This window comes from Phyllostomus discolor, chromosome X (assembly GCF_004126475.2).
Source record: "Phyllostomus discolor isolate MPI-MPIP mPhyDis1 chromosome X, mPhyDis1.pri.v3, whole genome shotgun sequence".
Lineage (NCBI taxonomy): Eukaryota > Metazoa > Chordata > Mammalia > Chiroptera > Phyllostomidae > Phyllostomus > Phyllostomus discolor.
Window position 1 is genome coordinate 27,868,321 of NC_050198.1, and position 13,665 is coordinate 27,881,985.

The following is a 13,665-nucleotide window of genomic DNA, read 5'->3' on the forward strand; positions in this document are numbered from 1 at the left end:
AATTAAAATATACCATAGGATTTCAATGTGAACTAGAGAGGAAATTAAGATTTAAACAGGAAACAGCTCTTTGATCAGCTGTTATAATAGACTGTAGACAAAGGCTATATTCATGTCTTATCTAGGTGGGTAAAAATAATCGTAGAAAATGATTTGTTATAAGCTGTTTCTTTTCTGTGCTGAAAGACAACAGAAGTATCTAATTAATGATGTTAAACCTCTAGAAGCACAGGATGAATGGCATCCAAAAATTTTAAAGTATTATATAAAAAAAATCCCTGGCCAGTGTGGCTCGGTTGGTTGTCATCCTTTAAATCGAAAGGTCATGGGTTCAATTCCCTGTCAGGGCACGTGCCTGAGTTTCAGGTTCAGTCCACAGTCGGGCCACATGCAATAGGCAACTGATTGTTGTTTCTCTCTCACATTAATATTTCTCTTCCTCTCTTTCTCCCTCCTTTCCTCTCTCTCAAGAATCAATAAAATAAAAAAATGTTTTAAATAAAATTAAAAAATTATATATATATACTTAGTAAATAATAGTAGAGATATGAAAAATCAGTTTTCCAACATATTGTAGAGAACAAAATTTGCCACCAGTAAAATTTTATAAAACTAAAGATATTTGTAACTTCTAGTACCTACAACTTCATTAAGTTATAACTGCAAACTGCTGAAGAGCCATGATTTTTCTCTGTATTATTTTGGGATGGGGGCAATGTTGGTTTCCTTTTGAAGTAATTAAAAATCCCATTATTAAAATTCCACCATAAAGAAAACTGGTAAAACTTTCTTGAGATGACAATTTTGCAGCTCTTATTAAATGCTTTCAAAGGATTACCAACATTTATTTCTAAAAATTTTCTTAAGAAATAATCAGAATCATGCAGATTGCTTTCTATTTCTAATAGCTTTAAAATAGCAGAAATTTAGAAATACAGGTGTTTAGCAATAGGGGACTGTTTAAATAAATGAAATATTATCTTATGAAGTAACATAAAGTTATCAAGCTTGTATAATAGAAGAGCACCTAAGACATAACTACACATTCATAATATGTTATTGTTTATTTTAAAAGGGCTACCCATGATGTGGTAAATACAACAGATGGTGTGCAAAAGTAAAATATAGGTTGCAATAGTAACAGTAGTTAGGGGTTTTTTTAAGGTAAATTACAGATAATTTTCATTTTCTTTTTGCCCTTTTCTCTAATTTATACATTTTCACAATAAGTACTGTTTCTGAAATTCATATTATTAAAAAAAAATATTCCCACCTCTCCAAAAAAACTCTTTAAACTGTAAATCACCAAGAAAGAATATGAGTTCATCTTTCATTTACATGAGTGGTGGTCTTAAAAATTTTGAGGGAATCTTGGTTATTAATTAATTTGGTTTTTAATTCCTCACTGTAGCCTGTGTTATCTGAAAAAGAGGTCAGGTTGGATAACAAAAACTCTTCCAAAGAGCTTGTTGCTCTTTCCATTAGAAAACTTGAAAATAACCCCAAAAAGGGAAGTATAATTAAGAATATAATTATAAAGACACAGTTTAAGACAGAAACACAGCTAGGATCACAGGAATTAAAAGTAGCTCCAACTCCAAAAGATGAGGTCAGGATTCCAAATTCAATGTAAAAAAAAATCATTGGAAACGTTTTCACGATAAAACAAAAGGCAAGATTACCTAGGTTGGAAGGAGAGCAAATCAAACTATAGACCTAATAGTTCACCTTCACTATTGTGCAATTCTGACAAATGATGATAGGGCTAGAGTGAGAAATGGCCTTTATTAAGAATAGTATAGGAAATGTAGAAGCCAAAGAACTTATATGTACAACCCATGGACATGAACTAAGGGTGGGGAATGTGGGGGAGGGGGGTGCAGGGCAGAGGGGAATAAAGAGGGGAAATGGAACAACTATAATAGCATAATCAATAAAATGTATTTAAAAATAAAATAGAAATGGTCTTGGTAAGAGATGACTAACAGAATATCAAGAGCTTAAACTTCTGACATTAGGTAAAATTAACTAGAATATGACATTTAAGATGCTATTAAACAGAGACTCTGATAACATGACAAATATTTGAAAGGTCAGACGTAACCATAGATGCTTTCTGATTGTGCTCTCTCTCACAAAACAGGTTTCGATGACAACTTTTATATAACAAATAGTATGACTGATTCACTTCATGTTTGAGATTGCCCAAGATATGTGTTTCTCATTTAGTAAATTGGGTCAAAGCCCTTAGAAAGATCTCTGATTTTATTTTTTAAGCAAAAATTTAAATAATGTCAAGTCCTTTAATTCTAATGATAACACTTTAGAGGGAAAACATTAATTTTTTGTGATACTTCTTTTCTAGGTGGACTCTCAGCAAAATAGAAGAAAGCAAAGCATGCCTTTGAAGACCTCCTTCCCATTCTTGCCTCCCCTCTGTCTCTTCCTCTTGCAACTTTCCTTAGGGTTGAGATAATCCAACTCATTATAATCAGCTGATCACCTCTCAATCTGTTCTGAACTTCTACCTATCTCTTGGCTTCCCTGGCTTTAGGTTTACCCTCTTTCACTTATCAGGCACACAACTGCTCACCTTATCTTTATAGCATACATTTTCAATGGCTCCCTATTTCCAACCACAGAAAAAAATCTAACTACTACCTTTGCTTTTCAATATGTCATCATTTGATCCTGCCTTCTTTCTATTAATTTTATAACCCTGTCTCCCCTTCGTATTATTCTAGTCTTGCTGGGATTTCCACCTTCATATAAACAGAAATAGCTGTTACTTATTGTGTCTCCATGATTTATATTATTTGTCTAAACTTTATTTTTTAAGATTTTATTTATTTATTTTTAGAGAGAGGAGAAGGGAAGGAGAAAGAGAGGGAGAAAAACATCAATGTGTGGTTGTCTCTTACCCATCACCCACTGGGGACTTGGCCTGCAACCCAGACATGTGCCCTGACTGGGAATCGAACCAGCGATCCTTTGGGTCACAGCCCATGCTCAATCCACTGAGCTACACCAGCCAAGTGTCTTCTAAACTTTAAAGACTGTCTCTTCTTGTCCACCCACCCCATCTTTTTTTGTTTTTCAAGACCTATTAGAGCCCAGGCCAATGTAGCTCAGTTGGAATGTCATCCCTTAAACTGAAAGGTCACAGGATGGATTCCCAGTTAGGACACATGCCTAGGTTGCAGTTTGGTCCCTGGTTAGGGCACTTGTGAAAGGCAATCAGTCAATATCTGTCTCTCTCTCTCTCCCCCTCCCTCCCCCCTCCCTCCCTCCCTACCTCTCTTTCCCTCTCTCTAAAATCAATAGGCACATTCTCAGGTGAGGATATATATACCTGTTTGAATTCCACTTTCTATAGAGCAAAAGCAAAGCAGATTTTTTGGATACCTTTGATAATCCAATATGGAGTCACTATCAGCCATGTCAGTTATGTCAAGTGGCATTATGCTCAGGATTGAAGTAATGGGGTGTAGTGGGAATGCCCCATGGGCCCAGATCACATAAAACCACAAGTCTAGACACTTGGATAAGGACTCCATCTGGACACTGATATGAATATGACCATCACCCACTGTGGGCTATAAGAATCCAGAGCTGCAGCCACTCCGTGCTCAAGCTTGGTTGTACCACAGGACACACTCAAAGCTCAAGAGGACTTCTGCTCCACCAGAAGTGTGCTGCCACTGTAGCCTCCTGGCTTGAAACAAACGCATGCTTCTCCATCTGCGGAGGCCTGCAGTAATCAGTACTTTGCACCAGATGTTTGCTCTGTTTGCTCTATCCAGTAAGCCCTCCTCCCTTTCTGTGTGAAACCTATGTATAACTCATTGGCTTATTGGGGAGGTCTCCCCTAATAAACGTGGCATTGTGGAAAGTCACAAAGGTGTGTCAGTGACTCCTTTCTGGGATGCTCCCTTGCTCATGACACACTCTCTTAATGAGATCTTCTCCAACTACTTGGATTTTCAATGATTTCTTCTATGTAACTTAGCCATTGGGTCCCACAGTATAGAACTCAATTATATATTATTATTAATGGTTCCTTATGTGATGGTCTTGTTTCCTAAGGTAAGAACTTGGTATTACCCTTTTTCTATACCTTTCTTCAGTAAATAAACACCAGTATGTGCTGGGTTTATCAACACTGCCTACTGGGACTTGGTTTTGTATAGTACCTTTGTTTACTGAGTTAACTGAAGGGGTTGAAGATGGATTCATTTTGTGAATATAAAAGTAGAATGTAAAAACAGTGCTTTCAAAGTATTAGTGATTTTTACCTCTACAAAGCATCATTTGGTCAGCTTATTGTTTCAATTGTACTTCCTTATAAATCTGGGGTGCATTCCCCAGGGCAGTAATTTTATTTAAGAGAAGTGGCTATGAGTCCTGGAGCTAGCCTTTTGGCTTCTCTGGCCTGTTTTTCCTTGGACAGAAAACCAGGTGTTCTCACTAGTATCTAAAAACTCTAAAGATGCTTGCATCACCTTCAGTCACCAATGATTCTACTAAAGCAAACCTCTTTTTAGCTTAGAAGAGTTTTATGTGATTTGGATGTTCAAAATCAAGAAAGACTTTTATACCGTTATACTCCCTCTATTAAGGGAAATAATGACTTTTATGCAGAGACATAACTAAAAAACTAAGCTTAGCAAACTTGAGCCCTTCCAAAATGGTAATGCTACCCATTTAACCTGAGTAAATCTCCAAAGCATTCTTTTATGGTTATAAAAACACTCATTCTGAACACAGCCTCTCAATTTGGCTCATGTTTTAGACTTAGAAGAGTCTTCAATCTGGTGCATTTCCAGGATCCCCTCCATTAAGTACTATCAGTTCACTGGTAAAAATAGTGTATTTAATGTTTATTGAGCATTACAAGAGTTAGCCCCAGGACCATCACTCCATTTTATAATCAAGGATCTGGAGACTGAGGAAGTAGGTAATGAACCCAAGCTGCAGTTAGGGACATAGGTAGGATTTGAACCATTTAACTTCTGTGTTATCCTGCTTCCTCTAGGAGGTGAAAAGTTTGCTCCTTTTTTTCAATAGTTTTCTAATTGTGGAGCTTACCTTTTCTGGATCCAAAGCCTAAGAAGACCCATGGTCATGTTCAAGGGACTCTACCAATTTAATTCAATTTCTGGGGGCCTAGTGGGCTGGGTTCCTTTCTAAACACCAGAGATAGAAAAATAAATCATACAAAGTCCTGAAATTTGGTCAGCCCTACAGTCAGGTGTGGGATTACATATGTTTAAACAAGGAATTTAAATGAGATTTAGTAATAGAGATACACGTGGAGCACTGTTAAGGCTATAAATATAATGCCATCAAATCTCTAGATGAAACTGAAGGTTCACATGCGACAGGACACATGCCATTTGTCCCAGATGCTGACTGACATCTGCCATTGTCTTATGATCTTGTCACCTGTAATAATTTAATATTCAGTAATTTTAAATGTTATTTAAACTGTAGATGTTCTAATTCAATGTACATCAGTCAAGTGTATATGCATATATCATTTCAATCTTGACAGGAATAAAGAAATGTACATTTGAGAATTTGGTGATAACATACTAGTTGTCATTATTGATATGTGGAAAAGTAATACTTGACACTAAAATATTATAAGGATTTTACTACGTCAATGTAACATGAAGTGCTACTGAGGTCTCAAATGTCAGATAAGTAAGTCAGAAACTAAATTAACTCTTCAAGTTCACCTGAAAAATTTGACCCAGAAGTCATCTGTGTATTTATTGTCAAAATGCAAGAACCATTACAAGTTGAATTTTCAGCTATAAGCTGTAGTATGTTTTCAAACAACTTTGATGACATACATGTCAGTTGCATAAGGTAACCACTTTACAAAAATCCTCTCAATGTGTGTCTTTGCAGCTATGTAACTGTGAAAAAATGTTATCCAAACACATTATAAGTTCTTGTTATAGAGGAAATGGCTGATCTGAAAATGAGTAAAGGATAAAAGCCTGGAAATAGCTGTTCCTGTGTAATTACAGTTTCACCAGGAACAGAAGAAATCCATTAGGGAAACAAATGCTAAATTGAGTAACATTGAGGTGATCTAGTATTAACACCAAGTGAATTAGAAATCTTCATGTAGAAATGTGTTCTGCATTTAAAATTCTCGGTATATTTATCTCTTAAATATAGTAAAAATAACTAGAGTTTAAGCTTTGCCTTTAAATTTAGCTGCTGGCTTTCTTGCATCATCTATAATACATTAGCAAATCATATGCAAGCCAGGAAAGTAGGGCTGAGAAATGCTTTCCCTGTTACATGATAATATTTCATGTGTGTGCATATCTATGTGCATGCACGGACACTAGCCACTTCCTCAATCCAAAGTTTGACAGTAGAGTCAGTTGGCACACTGGCACTTCATACTTGATAGTGGTTGGTGGTTATTTTATCACCCCAATTAACAATACTGGCCAACATCTACTCTGTGCTTGCCAGATACCAAGCCCCACTCCAAACACCTTACATGAATTTTCTTTTCTTTTTACATGAATTTGCTTTTAATCCTCTCAACCACTTTTGAAATAGATACTATTATTATCCTATTTTCCAGATAAGAAAATGAAGGCATGGAGAGGTTATTGATTTTGCTTAAGGTGACACAGCTAGTTAGCAGTGGAACCAGGGTAGACACCATGATCTTAACCTCTGTGCTCTACCACTGCCCCTGAGGATAGGGAACCTAGACCTTACCATCTAGGCAGAGTAGAAAGAAAAGGTCATCATTCCCCTGGTTGGTGTGGGTAAGTGGATTGAGTGCCAGCCTGTGAACCAAAAGGTCTCTGGTTGGACTCCCAATCAGGGCACATGCCTGCCTGGGTTGCAGGCCAGGTCCCCAGTAGGAGGTGCGCAAGAGGTAACCACACATTGATGTTTCTCTTCCTCTCTTTCTCCCTCCCCCCTCTCTAAAAATGAATAAATAAAATCTTATAAAAAAGAAAAGAAAACTGTCACCATTAATAGCCAAGCCAAGCCTTAAACATGCTTTAGTGACTTCTGAGAATATATAGAGACATAGCAATTGTGACTCTAGGAGCACCTGGTTTTGCCCACATGGCCTACCAAGCAGGCCCCTCCCAGTGTGCTCCAGGTAGTAGAATTAAGCATAATGAACAGGGCTTTGTCATTCTAAACCCTCACAGAACTGCTCTCAAAAGTCGAGTTCCTAACATCTTGTTCAGCACGTAGACAGTGCTCAACATGCCACCTTTACTTATTAGTTAATAAATAATATTATCATTTATTATTAATACATTTGTTATTTATTATAATTAAGAGGGGAGTCAGGTGGCTGAAGTGAGGACCAGATCAGAATAAGAATTAGAGCCGGACTAGAGTGATGGTGAAATACATATCTTAGGTTTTCAAGATTTCCCCTGATAAGGAACACAGTGGGTCCCAGAATCACAGTGAACCTGAGCTTCTCAGGCTCCTCACTAGATGAAATAAAGGCACAGGCTGGGGCAGGATGTGGCTGGAACCAGGCAGGTAACTGTTGATGCCTGCACATATACCTCAAATCCTATTGCCACCTTATAAATGCCTCACAGCAAGAAACATTATTGGTTGGTGAAAAGGAATATGTGATTATACAAAAATGTCTGCTTCTACTCCCATAGATTTTTGTAAAGACCCTAGAAGCTAAACAAGGATACATTTTCCAAGAAGGTTCAAGTTGTACCCAAAATGACCTTCATGTACATTTTATTTAATCCTAACACAGTGTACAGTCATTCATGTTCATCCTTTCTAATCCTCTGCCATAAAGGCATTTAAGGTCTCATCTTACAGGTAAGGCAGCTGAAGAACAAAGAGGTTATAGAACTTTTAATGTGGCACACAGGTCAGTACAGGAAATGGGATTGACAATGCATGAGTTTGATAGCAAAGTATATGTTCTTTTTACTTTCACATACAGCTTCTCTATGTCCTCTCCTTGAATGAGATATCCAAATTTCTAAGCAATTCCACACAATTATTAATTTTTAAATCACTCAGGTGGGCTATATGAGCCCTTGTGGGCCATCTCTGACACTCCCTGCCCAGACTAGTCCTGCCAGCTTGTAGCAAGCTTGCTCTCCTGAGCACACAGATCACCTGCCAGTTGTTGCTTACAACTTTGGAGGCTGGCTCCAACTTTTTCAGGATCTTAGCCAAGTGCATTCCACACTCAGATAGCTGAATCTCCTCTTTCAAGTCTAGCACACACTTTCTCTTTTTGGCTTCAAGTTTCCCTTTTTATTAGATTTTATTCTGAGGACTGAGCAAGAACCATTCCAGAATTGAAAAAGATAGTTTCCATGGTTCCACCAGCCCAAACACTAAAACCAAGCATTGGAACAGATACAATGTGCTGTGGTACACTCCCATCTGGAAAATGCAGTACTTTGCCAACACTCCAGAGATTATCTGCTTCTTACATGAAGGGCATATTGATATGTTTGTATCTAGATTGTACACATATTTTTAAAAAGCTGTTTCACAATTTTCTTGGACTTTTCAAGCATCAAAAAACTAAGTTATATATTAACCAGCTATATCCTCAGAACAGCTCTATTATCTCAATGGGAGTGACTAAAATTTGCTGACAGCTTTAAAAATCAGCACATGTGCATGATCAGAATGTACCAAGTTTAATAATTAACAAAGCTTAAAAACAAGAATCAAATTCAGAGTTTTAAATGTAAATCAGAGGATCAGTCACCTAACTAATTCGAAAATTCTGATTTTACTATGTTTCCTATTCTTAACATGATTTGACAGGAAATGTGAAAGGGTTGGTTGTGAATTGGTGTGGATTTTGGATCCAATCAATTATTACTTCATTGGTGTAATGTTCATTAATTTAATATATTTACTGAGTGCTAACTGGGCTGGACAGAGGTCTGGAGCCAGGGGTTGTGGGTCCTCTGGGAAGGAAACAAGACACCTTTCTGGGACCCAGAGCCTTACAGTATAGTGGAAAAGAAAGATATTGAATATACAGGCATACCTTGGATATATCAAGGGTTTGGTTCCAGACCACCACAATAAAGTGAATATAACAAGAAAGTAAGTCAAACAAAGTTTTTGGTTTCCCAGTGCATATAAAAGCTCTGTTTATGCTATACAGTAGTGTATTAAGTGAACAGTAGCATTATATCTTTAAAAGCCAATCATATCTTAATTGAAAAATACTTTATTGCTAAAAAATGCTGACTATCATTTGAACTTGTTGGAAAAATAGTGCCGATAGACTTGCCTGATGCATGATTTCTACAAACTTTCAAGTTGTAAAAAACACACTATCTGTAAAGCACAATAAAGCAAAGTGCAATAAAACAAAGTATGTCTGTACATAATAATACTAATATGTGAACAACTAAAAACTCATGAAAGAACAAAGTGAAACAGTAGTTACACAGAGGCATCTAATCCCATCTAGGAGAGATTCAGGGAGGCTGCCCTGGGAAATGATATCTGAGCTAAGATTTGAAGTTAATAAAATATGTTCTATTTTCTCAGTTTCCTCATCTCATATAAAGAATGACTAAATATCTTCCTTCGTGTGGTGGAAGTAAACACCCTCTCTTCTAGTTCTGTTCTGGCCTCCTCTCTTCTCTACACTCTTGGTTTGGGTCATTTTATTTATTTCAGTGGCTTCAACTAAAACTTTGTAAGCTCAACTTCTTCCCTACATTTCTACCTGCTAGACATCTTTCCCTGGTGTCTTTCCAGCACCTCCACCTCCAGATGTCCCATCTTTCCCCCAAACCTGCTATCCACTTCCTTACATGGCTCTTTTTGCTAACACTGTCACTCGATAGATGCCACTTTGTGAATGAAAAATCCTCAGTGGCCATTCAATGACCACAGAAAGAACTAAACCTTTTGAGGTTACATACAAGATTCCCCACAATTCATCTCAACTGACGTTTGTAGTTTGGTCTTCCACTAGACCCCCCCAGCTGTCCACACTGAAGTTCTGAAGGTTTCCTAAGCATGCTACCAAGTTCCTTCACATATTTGTGATTTTTTAAATTAATTAACTTTATAAAAAATTAAAAATAAAATAAAATTAACTTTTAAAATATTATAGTTGACATACAACATATTAGTTCAGGTGTACAACATAGTGATTGACATTTATATACCTAACAAAGTGATCACCATAAGTCTAATAACCATCTGCTACCATACAAAGTTATTATGATATTATGCTGTACATTACATCCCCATGATTTGTTTATTTTATAACTGGAAACATGTACCTCTTAATCCCATTCACTTTTTTACATATGTCTCCACTCTCCTCCCTTCTGAAGCTGTTCCTTAGCTTAAAATGCTTTCTTTATCTAGTCCTCTGGTGAATTCATATTCATTCTTTAAGAGCTACTTCAACTGTCACTTCCTCTGTGAAGTCTGCCCAGATTTTCCCAGATAGAGTTCAACTTTCTCTCCAATCACTTTCTCTAGATCTTTTGCATGCCCTACTAAAGCATCTGTCATCATAGGTCATTAATATTTGTTCATGACTCTGCCTCCCACATCAACTTGTGAGCACCCCAGGGGCAACGGTCCTGTATAATTCACCTTTCATTTTCTTTGGGATAAAATGTGGAACAGGAAATAAATATTCATTGAATTAATGAATAATGAGTGAATGAATTAATGGACTCTTCTTGTAGTATGTATTGCCTTCTACCTTATATTGTCTTTGTTTGGGTATCATATCTCTCTTCCTGGACTGACAAATCTCCATGGCAGTAACAATGTGATCCATTTTTGCATGCCTTACCACATCCTACCCTAAATGGTTATTGTTGAATAAACAAAACTTTTGTAGGACCTTGTGTCATACGTCACAATTGCAAAGCCATATTCACACTCACTGTTTCACTTGATCTTCACACTGACCCTGTAACCTAGCCATGACAAGTTAGTGTGATTCTGAGGTAGTAAGTAAAGCAATTGAGGAAAGCTTTGGAACCCTACATTCTTGGTTTTTAGAACAATTCCTATTCTGTGTAATGTTTTTTGAGAAAAAGAAGATTTGCTCAGCAATCCCTGGTTTTGAGAGTTTGAGGATGAATGTAGAGGTTCATGACTTTTTGGAAAAATAGCTAAACCCACTCTAACCTACCCATGAGTTTAACATAAATAACTTGAGTGAGCTTGACAGTTTGGAGTATGAATTAGAAAGAGCAAAATAAAGGGGGGAGAAGAAAAGAATCTGAACCCTTTAGATATACTTTGGATCAAAAAAGACTTTGGGGACCTGGAAAGTGAAATTTCAGCTTCCATAAGATGGAGTGCCTTGCAGGGCAGCATCAAGAAGCACTTAGTAATACTTTCTAAAATACCTAGGTAGACATGCTATTAAGTCTAAGTTCCTCCAGGAAAGAAGATATCAAAAATGTTGAAAGAAAACTGAATATATATAGCCTTGGTCCACATCAGTATGCTGTTGTGTTTATTCATCTATGTACCTGCACCACTGGGCACAAAGTGTAGCATGGGTGAGCTCAAGAGGGTCAGGCTGACTAAAGTGGTAGCCTGAAATCTGACTCTAAGCTAAGGAAGGCTGAAGTGGAGGAAGGTGCCCAGGACCAGGGCCAGCACCCAACGTCCAATGCCTTTGTTTGCTCAACAAGCACAGCAGAGTCAGAGCACCTCTGTCCTGCTGACCTCACTGGGAACAAGACCAACCCCTGATCCTGAGATCTGCAAGTCTTAGCCAACACATTCATGCGTGTCCTCATTACTGCTCAAGCACCAGGAGGCCCTGGGTATTGGGCAAAAGCATCCCCAGGGGTTCGTTAAACAAACTGTTGTGGAAGCATTGTTTATTCCCACTGACCCCACCCCATATGATCTGACTGACCCTCCTTGGGGAGTGGGGTCCCCCACTGACCTCATCATTCCTTCTGACTTCTGTCTTTGGCAGCCTCTCTCTGTGAACAGCCATACTCCCACACTTTCATTTCTCATAGGGTAGTCTCTGACCCCATATCTGCCAAATATGGGTTGGGCAAGAGAGAGTCAAGTTTTTCCACCCCATCCCTGCTGGGTGGTTTGGCTTTCCTGCATTGATGGCGGGAGGAGGAGAGCATGAGAGAAGATACATTTCCTAAGAAGGCCCTGCAGCCCCAGGTAGAACCATGACAATCGTGGAAACCCAGAGAATGGGGATCAGGAGGGTCTTTGGCAATCAATTGCCCAGAAGTTCAACCCCTTCTTTCTGAACCGGGAGCTGTTCAAGGACATTTTCCTGATGTCAGGATAACAATACATTGTGGTGCATGCCTGCTCCAAGCATGGCTGTGGAGTGCCCGGATCCGACTGGAGGAAGTGACTGATCTTCACTTGGGGCAAGTGACAGACCTTTGTTAACCCTAAGTAGGAGTCCCTCTCCTGCCCTCCCCCTTACCCCTTGCTTGGAAAATTACAGCAAGCATAGATTTGGCACTCTTCCAGGGGAGAAAGTCAAAGCCTCGTACCTTCAACAGACTTCCAGCCCCATGCTCTTCTGTTCAGGGGTGCACCAAATACTCCCCCTGAGGGAGCTTTCCGTGCGGCACCCTGGACACACTAGATCCCCGCCCGTGCATGGAGAATCTAAGGGCTCCTGGGCTCAACCCCCGCCCATGGCAGCCCTGCAAGCCTCTCCTAGCCTTCACTTCTCCGAGTGCTGGAGCAAGGAGGACAGGAAGCCGCAACTGACCTGAGATGCCGCCCCCCACCACGACCACGTCGCATTTTCTGCTCATGTTGCTCGCTCCTCTCCAGGCCACCTGGGTGCCAGCTGCTCTGGTCTCTTGGTCCCAGCTCCCACCCGCAGCTCAGCCTGAAGCACTACTGCCTCTGCTGAACCTCTAGATTGCCTGCTGCCCAGGACGCTGGGGAGCGGAGCCCCTCCCACGGGTACACACCCTGGTTCGTCAGGCAGCCGCAGCCTCCGCCCTCTGCTCCGCAGCTCAGACCTGCGGAAGGGTGGGCTACTGGGCTGAGAGATTGATCTGGGTCTGCAAAAGTGCTTTCCTGGAGGCACCAGCCTTGGCCTTCTTCTGCACAGTGTTTTCCCATCAGCTTTCCTAGTGCGAGATTGAACTTGGGGTTGGAAACATAGCAGTTTGGGGTGCCTTCCTCCAGCAGCCCAATTACTCCCGGAATGGAGCAATACAGATAGTAACAAATATTACTTGAACTCTTCCCAGGTACCCGGCGCCTTACTAAGGCTTTACATTGCATGATACCAGTTGAACCTTACAACAACCCATTTTACACATGAGGAAAGTGAAATAAAATAGTGACCAGCAAAGGCAAGATAAAAAGCCAGAAAGAAAACAAAGCCAGCAAAATTCTGAGATGCACTTTGACCCACCACACAGTGTTGTCATTACCTTGGCACATACTTGAGTGGGATTCTCAGATTTCTCATTTTCCTTTCAAATGCCTACTTCTTTCCCCAATGCCCCTGCCCATGTGCCCACAATTAACTCAGAAAGTTTCTTCCCTAGTATTGCAAATGCAGAATCTAAAGACAATCTTAAATTGCCACACTTTTGCAAATGATAGAAATAACCAACTGTTCCTTGAGCAAATCAATGTGTCAATGCTAGGAGC

General features: G+C 39.3%; 1 protein-coding gene across 3 annotated transcripts in view; it reads right to left on the reverse strand.

The window, feature by feature from the left end:
- The window catches only part of LOC114505317 (amine oxidase [flavin-containing] B), a 115,843-nt gene extending 102,902 nt beyond the window's left edge, over positions 1-12,941 (reverse strand). For all 3 annotated transcript variants that reach the window (XM_036017074.1, XM_028523205.2, XM_036017075.1), the window contains exon 1: positions 12,764-12,941. In XM_036017074.1, coding sequence (XP_035872967.1) covers positions 12,764-12,809 — 46 coding nt within the window. In that variant the 5' untranslated portion in view covers positions 12,810-12,941. The remainder of the gene's footprint in view (positions 1-12,763) is intronic.
- Positions 12,942-13,665: the final 724 nt, after the last annotated feature.